Here is a 16,366-nt window from a genome sequence, read left to right as displayed (position 1 = left end):
ACTTTGGAACTTGGCTCTGGAATGGCAAATCGAACTTCAAGCACAGTACTTGCCAGGCTTGGAAAGCACGCTGGCAGACAATCTAAGCAGAAATATGACAGATCCACACGAATGGAAGTTGCATCCTCAAGTGTTTACAAAGATAATCCAAGCGTGGGGGAGGCCAGACATAGATCTCTTCGCCTCCCACAGGAATCGTCAATTGGAAAAGTTTTGTTCAAGGACCTTTCATTCAAAGGCCTGGAGAGTGGACGCCCTTTCATTCAGTTGGACAGCATGGACAGTACGCTTTCCCACCTCTGCCTCTTCTGCCCAAGGTGCTCTTGCAAGAGCAGACAGACCGAAGATGATACTAATTGCTCCAGACTGGCCAAGACAACACTGGTGCCCACTACTGAGGAGCCTAACACATACTCCTCCCTGGCCCCTACCTCTAATGCCTCTTCTGCTGACTCAGCACAGCTACAAAACTCTTCACAGTCAGCTGAAAGCACTCAATCTCGCTGCATCGAAAATTCCTTAACACCACAACAGACTCTACTCCCCAAAGAGGTGCAGGATGTCATTTTGGAGGCCAGAAGGCCATCTACTAGAAAGGCTTACTCCACAAAATGGAAACGGTTTTGCTCTTGGAATGAGAAAAAAGGCCAGGACCCTAAAAAACTGAATTTGCCTCGGGTATTACAGTATCTAGCTGAGCTGCTGAACAGTGGACTTTCATTTTCCTCCATAAAAATCCATGCCTCAGCCATTTCTGCAGAATTCAACACGCATCCACCCTTATTCTCTCACCCACTCTTAAGACAGTTCCTCAGAGGGGCTAAGAATATAAGACCACCAAGGAAGCAACCAATACCAGCCTGGGATCTTAATTACATTCTAGAAAAATTAACATTGCCTCCCTTTGAGCAAGCTGCCTCCAACAGATTTGCAGTACTTGTCCTGGAAAACAGCTTTCCTTCTGGCCATTACCTCAGCTCGTAGAGTATCGAAACTACAAGCCCTCATGGCTGTGCAGCCCTTTCTCATCTTCCATCAGGATAGGATTTCCCTTCGAACCAACCAGTCATTTATGCCTAAAGTGGTATCCAGGGTAGCTTTAAATCAAGCCATACACTTGCCTACCTTTTACCCCAATCCTCAAAACAAAGGGGAAAGGCTCCTACACTCCTTAGACATACATAGACAGCTACGTTATTATTTGGACAGAACAAAGCCTTTCAGGAAATCAGAGCAACTCTGTGTCCTATGCTGTAGGAGCTCAAGGGAAGCCAGTTACCAAACAGACAATTTCAAAATGGATAGGCCACTGTATACGGTTTTGTTACTCCTATCATGGAAAATCTGTCCCTACAGGCATCAGATCCCACTCCACCAGGGCCACAGCTACCTCTACAGCCTTCCTCAGAGGAGTTCCTACCAAAGATATTTTGGAGGCAGCCACTTGGAGTTCTGTGCATACCTTCACAAAACCCTACCACCTGCCTTTATATTCCAAAACTAGAGCAGGCTTTGCCACTGCTGTGTTGCAGGGCATTCTGGCTCATCCCAGTTCCACCTAGTGCCTACCACACTGTGCGTAGCTTTGGGATTCTACCCATATGTGATTACTGCAGCTGTATGCACGATGAACATAGTACAGTTTTGTACCTACCATAAATGTAGATGTTCGAGTGCTAATACAGCTGCAGTACAGTTTTCCCTCCCTCCTTCCCCTCTTGGTAAAGGCCTAGGGCCTAACCCCTCTTCATACAACCTGATGGGGTTATCCTTCTATGGTATATTTGCTTGCTACTACTGATTTTTGATTATATTGCATTTCATGTATATAAATATAATTTATGTATTGCCTTCCTTCTGGGGGCACCTGACATCTGGGGCAAGAAAGACTGAAGAAAATGGCGTCGGCTGTGTCTTGTATACCCCTGCCTCACTGATGTCAGGAAAGAAAGCGACAACAACCGACGCCGGACCTAGACTTTGGAATTCGGCCGACCGAGGGACCGCCTGACGGCAGAGAACCCAAATGCGATTACTGCAGCTGTATTAGCACTCTAACATCTACATTTATAGTAGGTACAAAACTGTACTTTTTTGGATTGTGAAGGGAGGGACCAAAGAAAACCCTGTAGGGAAAGGACGCAGCAGCACCAACTGCAAAGACTCAGGTGGTGCAACTCGGGCACTTAAAGGCAGGGTAGTTCTGGGCCACAGGCCCCTAGCAGAGAACAGTGACTCATCCATCTCAGTCTCTCTGAAACCCCTTCCCTCCTCCCACAAGAAAGATTATCTCTGTTAATGTAAAATTGGTTGCTCATCACTTTGGACAGATAGGGTTTCAGCATTATTTTAAATGGAAACAAGATTCACTTTCAAAGAGCCAGTAAAACACTCTGTCTACCCAAACATTCCCCCCAAAAAAGGACAGAAGTTTTCCCAAATTCAGAGTTTGTGCTCCCTGGGCTAAGTGGAACTAGTTCCAGAACACCTGAAAGGAAAGGGTTTCTACTCTAGGCTATTCCAGGTTCCCAGAAAGGAAGGCTGTTTGCGTCCCATTTTAGACCTGTCTACCCTCAATCTGTTCCAGCTGGTTCCAGAATTCAAAATGTTAACCTCAAAAGCTTTTACCCATGATGGCTCCTCAGGCCTTCATGCTCGTCCTGGCTCTAAGATGCCTACTTGCACATTTCCATAAAGGAATCACACAGAAGCTTCTTAAGCTTCAGAGCAGGTAGTAGTCACTGTCAGTTTTCTGCACTGCCCTTTGGCTTGTCTATCGTTCTCAGGGTCTTAACAAATTGCTTGGCCCCTCTAATTGCCTTTTGCAGGACCAGAGGTGCCCAAAGCTACCCCTACCTGGATGATTGTCTAATACAAGTCTGTCAAAAAAAACTCCACTCAGATCTGGTGTTTACCCAGAATCTGTTGACCTCCCCTGGGCTTCACAGTAAATCAACATAAATCAAACACAGAACCCTCCACCAGGAGGGTCTTCCTGAGGCTATTCTGGACTCATCCCTTCAAAAGGTCGTCTTACCTCCAGACAAGGTTTCTTTCCTGAGTCAGTACTCACAAAAGATTCTGCAGAGACAATGCGTCATGACCAGGGAATTCCTCAGAGCACTGGGCTATATGGCATCTTGCATCCTCAGGTTTCCTCTGGCCAAGGTGCACATGAGGAAGCTCCAGTGATTCCTCAAAAATGTGTGGGCTTCAGCACTAACTCTCAACCAAGATGCGGCTTATCCCTTGCATTAAGGAGGAATTTGCATGGTGGGCATAAACTTGTGCTCACAACCAAGGCCTTCCTTTCAAGTACACTCTCCAGGAGCAAACCCTCATCAGATGCCTCCGAGACAGCCTGGGGAGCTCATTTCAAACACTTCCAAACACAAGGAGAGTGTGAAAATCCGTTCAGAAACGCGCATAACTTGAAAGAGATTATGGCAGTTCAAAAAGGCCTGGTAGCATGCAGAGAAAAATGGAAACCAGGGGTCCTATTAGTAAAAACAGACACCACAGTCATGTATATAGAAAAGCAGGGGGGGGCACTCACTCCTATCCTCTGTCGCTTAGCAGTGCAGGTTTGTGAGACTGATCACTCTGTGGGGTTGCAGCTTTTGGCACAATACCTTCCAGGCGCACAAAACATCCTAGAGGATCACCTCAGGAGAAACCCGATAAACCCCCCAGGAATGGCATCTGCATCGGGGAAACATTTTTCAGCATAGCCAAGAAATGGAGTCCCCCCAGATAGAACACTTTGCCACCAAGGAAAATGCTGAACTGAAAAGATTCTGTTCCAGGAGCAACTTAATCTCACCCTGGAAGACAGATGCTTTTTCTTTACCATGGACTTGCCTTTTTGTCTCTGCATTCCTCCTTACCTCTATTTCCACAGGTGCCCCTAAAATTAAGGGAAGAGTGGCCAAGAGCAATGATGACAGTCCCAGACTGGCCGTGGCAACACTGGTATCCTTTGCTTCTCAACCTAACTAATGAGAATCCATGGCAGTTACATCAGAGAGTAGACCTTCTGACTCTGGAGAGATGAAAGATTGTGCATCCCAGCCTGCAGACACTCTAAACTCTCAGCCCTGGATAAGTCCCTAGCCTCCTGGACCAACTCTGCCCTAAGCAAACAGGTTCAGGCCAGAAGGCCCATTACTAGGAAATCTTACTCGGCCAGTGGAAAGGGTTTCCATGTGCTGTCAATAACAGGGCCATAATCCTCTCTTAGCTAAGGTCTCGATTATCCTAGGTTACTTGGCTAATCTGGTTGACAGTGGCCTAGCCTATTCCTCAATTTAAAATTCTTGCCTGTGCCATTTCAGCCCATATCCCTGTTTCTTCCTCTTGTCTTTTTCACAGCCCCTTCTCAGACAGTTACTTATGGGAGTGATTTACATTAGGCCTCCTAGTAGACAACCTACCTCTCTGTGGGACCTCAGTTTTGTTCTGGAAAAACTGACCCTACCGTCTTTCGAACAAGCGGCTTCTGCTAACTTAGTTTCTAACTTGGAAAATTGCCCTTTTGCTGGCTATCACTTTTGCTAGAAGTGTCTCTGAACTGCAGGCTGTCATTGTGGTGGAGCCCTTCCTAATCTTCCATCCAGAGAGTCTCCCTCAAGACTAACCCTTCCTTTATGCCTAAGGTGGTGACACATTAATTCTTGAATCAAGCTGTACACTTGCCTACCTTCTTTCCCAATCCTCAGAACCAGGGGGAAAAGAATACTTCATTCCTTGGATATTCATAGGCAGCGAAGTTAGTATAGTGACAGGACTAAAGCTTTGAGAAAATCAGACCAACCCTTTGTGGCCTTTGCCACCAGTTCTGAAGGAAAACCAGTTTCCAAACGGACTACCACCAAATGGATCTTTCACTGTATCATTTTGTTACATCTGTCATGGTAAAAAGCCACCTGAGATGGTCAGGACTCAATCTACTAGGGCTACTGCTACCTCTACTGCCTTTCTAAAAGGAGTCCCGTCCAGGAATATTCTAAAAGCTGATGCTTGGTCATCTGTGCATACTTGCACCAAACACTACCACTTGTCAGCCTTTTCCAGGTCCGGAGCAGGATTTGCCACCGACATTCTGCAGGGCATCCTGTCCTCTCTTATATACCTATCCCCTCCTTTTCAGCTTTGGGAATCATCCCACAAGTCAGGACTGTAACAGTGCAACAAGAAGAACATTGTACATTTGTGTACACTTACCATAAATGTAGATGTTGGTGTATACAGTTTTGCAGTGTTCTTTCCCTCCTCTTTCCTTCCACCTTAGTGTACAGAGAAGTGTGATACAAACTCTTATTTCCTTCTATTCCCATGTGGCAGTATTCATAACTTGGGGGAAATTCCGTGTAGGTGACCCAAACGTTTGGCCAGTATACTAAATCTTAAGTTGCTGTGAGGTACGTGTGACATTGTACATAGAACAGCTGAATGTCTGCCGTAAATGTGATGTCTGCACGTATGATCCTCAGAACTTCTCTGCTGCCAGTCTGAATGACATATTCCAGCTGTCTGTCTGATTGCTGAAAGTTTTCTTACTTCAGATAAGTGCCCCATTGGGGATACTTTTGCCAAGGGACCCCCCCCCCTTTTGCCCCTTCCCTGACTTAGGTTTTCTGTCTTAGTTTCTTTACGATCTATCTTGCGGGGGGGGGGGGGTATCCTACCTTCAGGAAGACGAGAAAAAAATGAAATCCATGACATATGCTAGCTCCCTGTATACTCTAGTGTACTGACGTCAGTCAGGGCATCTGACAGCTCTTGTAGGAGGGAGATTCTTTTCCTCTGGCAGTCAGGCCGGCCAAGGGCTTTCATGGCAGGTAATCCCACAAGTCAGGACTGCAACAGTGAACACACTTGAACATCTACATTAATGGTATGTGTACACAATTGTACTTTATCGCACTAGCTGACTCCTTTGTACCTTGATGTTGGTCAGGGCATCTGCCGGCCTCTGAGGAGGAGAAAATTCACTGGTAGTTGGGCCAGCCAAGGGCTTCCATGGCAGGAAGTTCCATCAGTTATGACTGCAACAGTGAATACATACCAGCATCTACATTTATGGTAAGTGTACACAACTGGAGAAAGGATAAGCCAAGACATCTGCTGCCATTTTGGTAAATTTGTCTTAAGATTACGTGGGACCATTGTTGTAGTCTTTGAGTTGGAGAGAGTTAATGGTAGAAGCAGGTATAGGTTGGAGGGATAACTTATTGGGACACTAGTAAATGCTAGAGATGGGCGAGGAGCTTGTGTCTTTCTGGAGAGAGGCTACTGTTTGAAATTGGAAGTGGTTGGCAACAGAATCTGAAGGGTAAGGCTGAGTAGTACAGCTAGGATAAATAAGTTGGTGTACTGAGGCCGAACAGTTTGAGGTCTGACATGAATTTTGATGATTAGTGTAAAGTTGTCTCTTGTTAGATTTAAACTTATTTTTGGTCTGATTTTAAGCTGTTTGTAATTCAAATTCAAAGTAAACTTTGTCAGTCAGGCCCCCCCGCACACACACACGCACAGTGCGAGTTAAATGAATTTACATTGCTTCGGTTTCGAGTGAATACACTGTGTATCACGTACAACTACAGAGAATAACAAGGACGTATAACAGTGCAGTAACATATACATAGACTAAACAAGAGATATCTGGAGATTTTTTTTTTTTTTTTTCTGTAGAACCATGCTTTATTTAAATTTGTATGAGCTGCTTTATTTGTCTAGTTAGCCAGGGTCGTCGTCTTCTTTTGGCTGCTCCCGTTAGGGGTCGCCACAGCGGATCATCTGTTTCCATTTCTTCCTGTCCTCTGCGTCTTCCTGTGTCGCACCAACCACCCGCATGTTCTCTCTCACCACGTCCATAAACCTTATCTTAGGCCTTCCTCTTTTCCTGTTACCTGGCAGCTTCATCCTTGGCATCTTTTTCCCAATATACTCTGCATCCCTCCTCAGCACATGTCCAAACCAACGTAATCTAGCCTCTCTGATTTGAATCCAAACCTTCCAACCTGGGCTAACCCTCTAATATACTTATTCCTAATCCTGTCCACCCTCGTCACACCCAGGGAAAATCTTAACATCTTTAACTCTGCCACGTCCAGCTCTGACTCCTGCCTTTTTTGTCAGCCCCACTGTCTCCAGCCCATATAACATAGCTGGTCTCACTACTGTCTTGTAGACCTTCCGTTTCACTCTTACTGGTACTAGTCTGTCACAAATCACTCCTGACACTCTTCTCCACCCACTCCATCCTGTTTGTACTCTCTTCTTCACCGCTCTTCCACACTCACCATTACTCTGAACTGTTGATCCCAAGTATTTAAACTCATCCACCTCTACTCCCTGCATCCTCACCATTCCTTTATCCTCCCTCTCATTCACACACACACATTCTGTCTTAGTCCTGCTGACCTTCATTCCTCTTCTCTCTAGAGCATATCTCCACCTCTCCAGAGTCTCCTCCACCTGTTCCCTACTCTCACTACAGATCACAATGTCATCTGCAAACATCATAGTCCATGGGGACTCCCATCTGATCTCGTCTGTCAACCTGTCCATCACCATTGCAAATAAGAAAGAGCTCAGAGGTGATCCTTTATGTAATCCCACCTCCATCTTAAATGCATCTGTCACTCCCACCACAGGCCACTGCTGTCGCACTACCCTCGTACATATCCTGTACCACTCTTACATACTTCTCTGACACTCCCAATTTCCTCATACAATACCACAGCTCCTCTCTAGGCACCCTGTCATATGCTTTCTCTAAGTCCACAAAGACGCAATGCAGCTCCTTCTGACCTTCTCTGTACTTCTCTAGCAACACTCTCAGAGCAAACATCGCATCTGTAGTGCTCTTTCCTGGCATGAAACCATACTACTGATCACTAATCATCCCCTCCCTTCTTAACCTTGCTTCCACTACTCCTTTCCCATAACTTCATGCTGTGACTGATCAGTTTAATCCCTCTGTAGTTACTACAGCTCTGCACATCACCCTTATTCTTAAATTGGTACCAAAACACTTTTTTTTTTCCTTTCCTCAGGCATCCTCTCACTTTCCAAGATTTCATTAAACAATCTGGTTAAAACCTCCACTGCCATTTCACCTAAACACCTCCATGCATCCACAGGTATGTCATCTGGACCAACAGCCTTTCCATTCTTCATCCTCTTCATAGCTATCCTTACTTCCTCCTTGCTAATCCATTGCACTTCATGATTCACTATCCCCACATCATCCAACCTTCTCTCCCTCTCATTCTCTTCATTCATCAGCCCCTCAGAGTACTTCCATCTCCTCAACACACACTCCTGCTCGTGAGTATGTTTCCCTCGTCCTTTATCACCTTTACCTGCTGCACATCTTTCCTAGCTCGGTCCCTCTGTCTAGCCAATCTGTACAGGTCCTTTTCTCCCTCCTTAGTGTCCAACCTTTCATACAACTCTTCATACGCCTTTTCCACCTCTCTCTCTCTGCCATGCACCTAATCTCCTTATACTCCTGTCTACTTTATTCATTTCTCTGACAATCCCACATTTTCTTCATTAGCCTCTTTCTCTGTATACTCTCCTGTACTTCCTCATTTCACCACCAGGCCACCTTGTCCTCCTTCCTCTTTCCAGATGTCACACCAAGCACCTTTCTAGCCATCTCTCTTACTAGCTCTGCTGTAGTTACCCAGCTATTCGGTAACACTTCACTGCCACCCATGTATTGGGTTAAATTTAACTATTTTGCTGTGAATGGGGCAAATTTAAAAATATTGAGAAATGTAGTATTAAATGAAGCTTCACTAAGTTGCAGAATTTTCACTTGTTTCCAGTTGACAGATTTCGTGATAGAGGTGAATTTAAAAGTAGCTGTCAGAAATAGGGGGAGAAAAACATGGTGGAAAGATTACAGAGCATGTAGTAAGGTTATGGAATAATCTTCACCTTATCAGAATTACGTCATTATTACGGAAGGAAGATATTTATGAATTTCTGAAGAGCATGTTTATGTAGGGTTGTAGCATTCAGACTACTTCAAGTCCATTTAGTAGCAAGTGTGAGGGATGAACCTCAAACTATGTGAAGCTTAGGAGATGCACAAATCAAAATACCCTTATTCCACTGACTTTTTTTCATTTTGCGGCATTGTTCATGTTAGTAATTTTTGTTTTTGTGGGAAGTGTCAAAATATTAAAAGATTTGAAGAGGGAGTTAAATGCTAAAGAGTATAGGATATTTAAAACATTAATTTTTAGGTCAAAATTGACTGTTTAGTTTATTTATATTGTATTTATATCTTGTTTTATATTTGTTACTTGGGGTAGAGCACTGATCTCCATAGAACATTTTCAGACTCTGCACAGGAGAGCTGTCTGGTTAAGTGACTTCTTCAGATTCACACCGTTGTGTAATTGGAGTTCAGGGAATCAAACACTGGACCAGTGGAAACTGCTAGTTAACGCCTTTATTCTGTGTGCCAACCGCCAGACTTGTTTGCCTTAAGCATTATACTTGCGTATGCATTGTGTGAGTGTACAAATGCAAGAGTACACTGTTTACGCAGTTAGCATTCTTGTATGTAGTCCTCATTACTCGACAACTGGTGCACTAGAAAGATTAACACAAAGGTAACAATTCTACAAACAAATGCTTGGCTTGGGCTGAGCCATAAAGTGGATAGTTGACCATAAGTTTTCAATAATGATAGAGGCGCAATGTGACAGGCTTCAGTAACACGTGTTTTAAAGGCGGAATATGGTGTAGTGCTAGCTTACTGATTTATTGTTAAAGCAGCTGTGAGCTACTTAAGTACATAAAGTTGTGGGCACCTGAGATTCTTAGGAAGCTTTAATGAGGAAAGTTTCTTAAGAGAAACTTGTAAAATTTGCTGACTGACCATAAATTGAAACAGTAATGTTCACATAACCAGAAAGTCCTTCTGCACTGGAAGATAAGTTCAGAAATTTGAACTTCCATTAGTGTTGCTACAAAAGCAGGATCTGAAAGCCTGAATAATTCTGTCTTTATGGCTGAGCATTTGCTGCCTTACTGATTTTTACTTTTTTTTTGTTTGATTCAGTTTGCCATTTTCCTTTTGATATATGATTAGATGTTGTTTGTATAAATGAGTGATGTTAGGCATGCATAAATGAGTAGCATCTCTACAGTTATTTTGTCAATTATGTCTGTTTCTCCTCCTAATGCACTTTTTTTGTTGCTTTACAGGCACTAGCTGCCAATGCCGGGACTGGTTTTGCAGTGGCTGAACCGCAGATTGCCATGTTCTGTGGAAGGCTGAATTTACACATGAATATTCAGACTGGCAAATGGGAGTCTGACCCTTCAGGTAAAAAAAGCTGCATGGATGCAGAGGAAGATATTCTGCGTTACTGTCGGGAGGTAAGTATGAAAGGGTGTTGTCCAGTGGGTGCATTTAATGCTGGCAGACATTTTACAGAACTGCAGAAAGTAGTTTGACATGGTTTTAGGAGAGATAGTTATTTTCTTCAGAGACTTGATTTTTGGCCCTGGTGGAGGATTTTGTTCCACATTTCCTTTTAATGGTGGCTGTACATTTACTCTTGCTTGCTCAAGTATTTCAGTAGGTGTTGGCTAACAAACTCAGTAAGGTAGATTGAAATTAAAACTTGTCTTGGTTAAAAATTTCATTTAATGAAATGTTACCCCCTCCATACACCCCCCCCCCAAAAACTAAACACACAACTGAGTCAGATAAAATGGTTAAAATCCATGTGTTTTCCACCACTGACCAGAGTTATCGTTCTTGTTCCTAGGTGTGCTGTAAAGGAATTCTTGATTTATTTTACTTTTCTAGTTCTAAGAAACTCGTCAGTGTGGGAGGAAAAAAGCTTTAAATAAGTACTAATTGGTACTAGAATTTTCTCAGCTGCTGAAATCACCCTGGGATTCAGAAACATGACTGTTGCTGTTCTGGCCAGCCAGCCATTGTTTCTATTTTGTACAGTGAAGCTTAGAACTCATTAGTAATTAACAGTGGGAGAAATCGCTGTGAGAGAGGGAACTTGTAATTATCCTGCTTGCGGCTGCGGCAGGATCTGCAATAACAGCACATATCATTGACGTGAGACCACAGGAGATGATTGAGAAATATTGTGTCAAATATGTTTGCATCTCTCAGAGGCTTTGCTTGATCAGTGCAAGGAAGAGAAAGTGTGGAAGACTTGCCTGGTCAGTATGCTGGTGTTCTCCAGATGTCCTTCAAGGATGCATCTGCAGTCCTAACATATGGGTTGTCCTGCCTCAGGCAGCCCTTCGGTCGGCCGGATTCCAAAGTCTGGGTCTGGCCTCGGCTGATGTCGCACTTCACCCGACGTCATAGCTGCTGTCAATTGGGTATAAAGGCATCAGCCGACGCCATTTTCCTCAGTCTTTCTTGCCGCGCGGTGCCCGAAGCAGAAGCTGTTGGCAAGTGCCGGTCGGTCAGAACCAGAGATTACTACTACCGAAGACTTCTAAAAAGCTAAGTACCCCGTTGGGGACTCTTTCTTGCCTCAGCCGATGTCAGAAAAAGTAAATAACTGTTTAACTTGTGGGAAACAAATACCTCATAAGGATTTCCACTCTTACTGCCTTCCTTGCTTAGGCCCAGACCACGACGTAGCAGCTTGTCTAGCCTGTGCTTCCTTCAACCGACTGACACTTAGACGTCGGTCGGAGTTTGCAGAGGAGTTTTTCAGCCCCGCTTTTGCTTACAACATGCCGTCGGACACTCCAACTTCACAATTAGCTAAAAAGTGTAAGGAAAAGGACCGACACTCGCGGTTTCGGCCGAAACCGCGGTTAAGCCAACCGCGAGTGTCTCTGTTTCGGCTGAAACCGAGTCCTCTGTTCTTCCTTCGGCCGAAAGCAGGCCTCTTACAACCGAGGCCTCACCCAGCATGGCTGAAACTGATACTGAAATTCTACCTGCTGTTGCAGGTTCTCAGGATTTATCAGATACTATTGCTTTAGACATATCTACTCCTGCACGTGGAGCTGCTAGGCCCCCTGCATCTATGTCTATCGAGGCTTTTTCTAGGGCTAAAGCAGCTAAATCTTCTAAGGCCTTGCCTGCTAAAACTCCCTTACACAGGCCTACCTCTAGTTCCCAAATGCTCAGCCTGGCAGAGGATCTCATTTCTTTGATCAGGGGATCCCAACCTCACCCTGACAGGGCCCTCTCATCCCCCTCCAGAGAAGAGGCCTAGAGCAGAGGCCCCTGAGCCAGTTTCAACAGATTATTCCTCGGATGATTCAGAAAACTCAAATCCTCCAGAAGGCCCTTATTCTCCATATGAGGACTCTGACGCAGAAGACTCCATTCCTTCTGCCTCTCCTCCTGAGGAATTTTCTTTTGGGGAAACCTTGCATGCTATGAGAGAGCAGTCTCAATGGCAGGGCCAGGATTTCTCAGATTCAAGGAAAAGGCTAAGGACCTTTTTACATTTACCACAGCATAGGCTTTTAGCCATTCCTCCAGTACTAACAGTTGTGGATGATGCATTTAATGATGCTTGTACTGCCCCCGACTCTCTTCCCCCGGCCCCTGCTAAGCCCGACAGATACTGCAGGGTCCCGGACACTCATCACTTGTATAAGGCTCCTACTGCAGATCCAGAAACTATTTCACAGGGCCCCAAAGCTGTAGCAGCTGCCTCTGCCAAAAAACCCCTCCCCTCTGAAAGAGAATCTAGAGCATTAGAGAGATGGGGTAAAAAAGTTTATACTTCTGCTACTCTTTCGGCTAGGGCCTTAAACTGTCAATTCCACATGATTCAGTATCAGGAATTTTTGTTAGATCGGCTAAATAAAAAACTGTCCTCTCCTGAACCTATAGACTGCAAGTCCCTTCAGGATTTGGTACATAACACTCAGCAGGTCAGTAATCATTCCTTAAAATGCGGCTATGATGCACTGGAGGCTTCCTTTAGATCAGCTATGACTGGTACAGTGATCAGAAGGCATGCATGGTTAAAAGAGCAATCCTTACCAGACCATGTAAAGTCAAAGCTCCTAGATGCTCCCATGGAGAAACAGTTTGTTTGGCTCCCCTGCACAGCAAGTGTTAAAGAAGGTGGAAGAAAAAGCAAAATCTGTCCAAGCAGTCAAGGATTTCTTACAGGTCCAGCCTCCGAGGTTTAGTAGAAATTGGCCTTCGAAGAATTGGTCCTTTCCAGACACCTCCAGAGCACAGAGAGGCAGAAATAGGCGCCCAAGAGGCAGAGGTCAATGCAGAGGTGCCTACAGGGGACGTCAGTGGCAGCCTAACAACCAGAGAAGTACTGCCACAGATCCAGCAACTACCACTTCCACAGGACAGTCACAGTGACTTGGCTCTGATACCGCCTACCAGGGAACAACTGGAAGCACCCTTAGGCGGAAAGCTAGCCTTATTTTCAGTAAACTGGCATTACATTACAGGAGACAAATAGATTTTACAGACAATAGACAAAGGCTACAGGTTTCACTTCCATACTCTACCAAGAAAGAGAGGAATGCCAAACCTACCACCAAACCAAAAAACAAACGCTCTAGGACAAATAGAAAAGGTACCGTCTATGGAACAAGGACAAGGATTTTACTCCAGACTTTTCCTGGTACCAAGAAAAGAAAACCAATGGAGACCTATTCTCGACCTGTCCGCTTTGAACACATATCTCATTGTTCCAAAATTCAAAATGCTGACCCTACAGCAACTTCTTCCCATGCTGGGCAAGGAGTCTTGGCTGGTGACTCTAGATCTCAAGGAGGCATACCTGCACATCCCTATACGACCAAATTACAGAAGATACCTCAGATTTCTTGCAGGATCAGAGCATTATCAATTCTCAGCATTGCCCTTTGGCTTATCTACTGCGTCCAGAGTATTCACGAAATGCCTGGCATCAGTAGTTGCTCATTGCAGGCTTCAGGGAATTCAAATTTATCCATACCTGGACGACTGCCTGATACAAGCGGACAACAAGATCAAATTAAGAAAAGATTTGGAAAAGGTTATTCACCTACTGCAAGCCCTGGGATACACAGTCAACATAAAAAAGTCAAGGCTGGTACCATCCCAAAGGATAACATTCTTGGGTGCAGAATTGGACACATCAAATCAAATGGTATTTCTCACAGCAGAAAAGCAAAAGCAACTACCACTCTATTTCATGGCATTAACAGCGCAGAACCAACTTACAGCAAGGAAAGTTCTGCAAGCCATGGGTTACATGGCATCCTGCATAATATTGATTCCACATGCCAGACTACATATGAGGAAGTTGCAATGGTACCTAAGGAATTTATGGTCTCAGCACAAGCACAGCCTAGAAACCCAAATTCCAATAATTCCATGCCTGAAGCAAGAATTCCTGTGGTGGGCTCAGGCCTGTCAGTTGAACAGAGGTCTGCCTTTCCACAGCCCTCACCCAAGCCAGACTATCACCACGGACTCCTCAGACCTCGGTTGGGGGGCACACATGGTGGGCAAGTGTATACAAGGCCTATGGACACAAGACCAGCTGAAACTACACATAAATCAAAAAGAGATGCTGGCAGTGAAACAGGCAATTCAGACATTCAAACCGTTTCTTCAACAGGGTCATTTGCTGATAAGGACGGACAACACCACAGTCATGTGGTATATCAACAAACAGGGAGGCACACATTCATATCCTCTATGCCGGATAGCAATGGACCTGTGGAATGTGGCCCTGAACCTCAACATTCAGCTCCAGGCCATATTTGTGCCAGGAAAAGAAAATATACTAGCAGACACCTTAAGCAGAACTACCACGGATGCCCACGAATGGATGCTGCATCCAGACATCTTCAAATCCATTACAAAGAAATGGGGCTACCAGAAATAGACCTGTTCGCATCCCCACACAACCACCAATTGAGGAAATTCTGCACAAGGACATACCACCCACTTGCTTGGAAGGTGGACTCCCTATCCTTCAGTTGGGAAAACCTGACAGCATATGCATTCCCACCTCTTCCTTTGATGCACAAAGTGCTACTGAAGATCAAAGAAGATCACCCAAGGATCATCCTGATAGCTCCAGACTGGCCGAGGCAGCATTGGTACCCGCTACTGAGGAGTATGTCTCGGGCACACGCATGGCCTCTACCTCTAGTTCCTTTACTGCTAACACAGAACAACTTCAAGATCCTGCATCCAAACTTGAAAACACTACAGCTAGCTGCTTGGAATATTACATAAAACAAAGTAACCCAGATTTATCTCAAAGGGTTAAAGACATTATCCTGGAGGCTCGCAGACCCTCCACAAGGAAAACTTATTCAGCCAAATGGAAAAGATACCTCATTTGGAGTGCAGCAAAAGGAGAAAATGTATCATTAGCAAACACAGCTAACATCCTGGAATATTTAGCAGAACTTTTCCACAATGGCCTGTCTTACTCCTCCATTAAGATTCATGCATCAGCAATTTCAGCAGAATACAACATGGATCCTCCAGTCTTCTCTCATCCTCTACTCAGGCAGTTTCTAAGAGGAATTAAAAATGTAAAGCTTCCAAGGAAGCCACCTTTGCCTACATGGGACCTGAACTTTGTGCTAGAAAAGTTAACACTTCCCCCTTTTGAACCAGCAGCAACAGCAGAATTGCAGTTCTTATCTTGGAAAACTGCTTTCCTGCTTGCAATCACTTCAGCAAGAAGGGTTTCTGAATTACAGGCGTTAATGGCAGTACAGCCCTTCCTTATCTTCCATCAGGATAGAGTGTCCTTGAGAACTAACCCTACTTTTATGCCAAAGGTGGTCTCCAGGGTATCATTGAACCAAGCAATCCACCTACCAACATTCTTCCCCAACCCACAGAACAGGGGGGAAAGACTACTACATTCCTTGGATGTGCACAGGCAATTGTGCTACTACCTGGACAGAACCAAGAACAATAGAAAAACTGACCAGCTTCTGGTAGCATATGCAACAGGAATGGAAGGGAAAGCAATTTCAAAACAGACAATCTCAAAATGGATAGGAAATTGCATTAGATTTTGTTACTCTTTTCATGGAAAGACAACTCCAAAAAACATCAGACCTCACTCCACAAGGGCTACAGCCACTACTACAGCTTTCTTACGAGGAGTGGCTACCAAAGACATTTTAGAGGCTGCTACTTGGAGCTCCGTGCATACATTTGCCAAGCATTATAATCTACCTTTATACACCAGATCCCGAGCAGGTTTTGCCACTGCTGTTTTGCAAGGGATCTTGGCTACACCATAATCTTCTTAGTGTCTCCTCCCCCAGTTTGGCTATGGTATTCTACCCATATGTTAGGACTGCAGATGCATCCTTGAAGGACATAGTACAGTTTTGTACCTAC

At 44.6% G+C, this 16,366-nt stretch overlaps 1 protein-coding gene across 3 annotated transcripts in view; it reads left to right on the top strand.

Annotated features, from left to right (window-relative positions):
• Positions 1 to 16,366, top strand: part of APLP2 (amyloid beta precursor like protein 2) — a 1,432,335-nt gene that overhangs the window by 177,326 nt on the left and 1,238,643 nt on the right. For all 3 annotated transcript variants that reach the window (XM_044081082.1, XM_044081081.1, XM_044081080.1), the window contains exon 2: positions 10,234 to 10,407. In XM_044081082.1, coding sequence (XP_043937017.1) covers positions 10,234 to 10,407 — 174 coding nt within the window. The remainder of the gene's footprint in view (positions 1 to 10,233; positions 10,408 to 16,366) is intronic.

Source organism: Protopterus annectens, chromosome 8.part0 (assembly GCF_019279795.1).
Source record: "Protopterus annectens isolate FY-2018-M chromosome 8.part0, PAN1.0, whole genome shotgun sequence".
In the NCBI taxonomy this organism is placed as follows: Eukaryota; Metazoa; Chordata; order Ceratodontiformes; family Protopteridae; genus Protopterus; species Protopterus annectens.
This window is presented reverse-complemented; position numbering and strand designations above follow the sequence as displayed.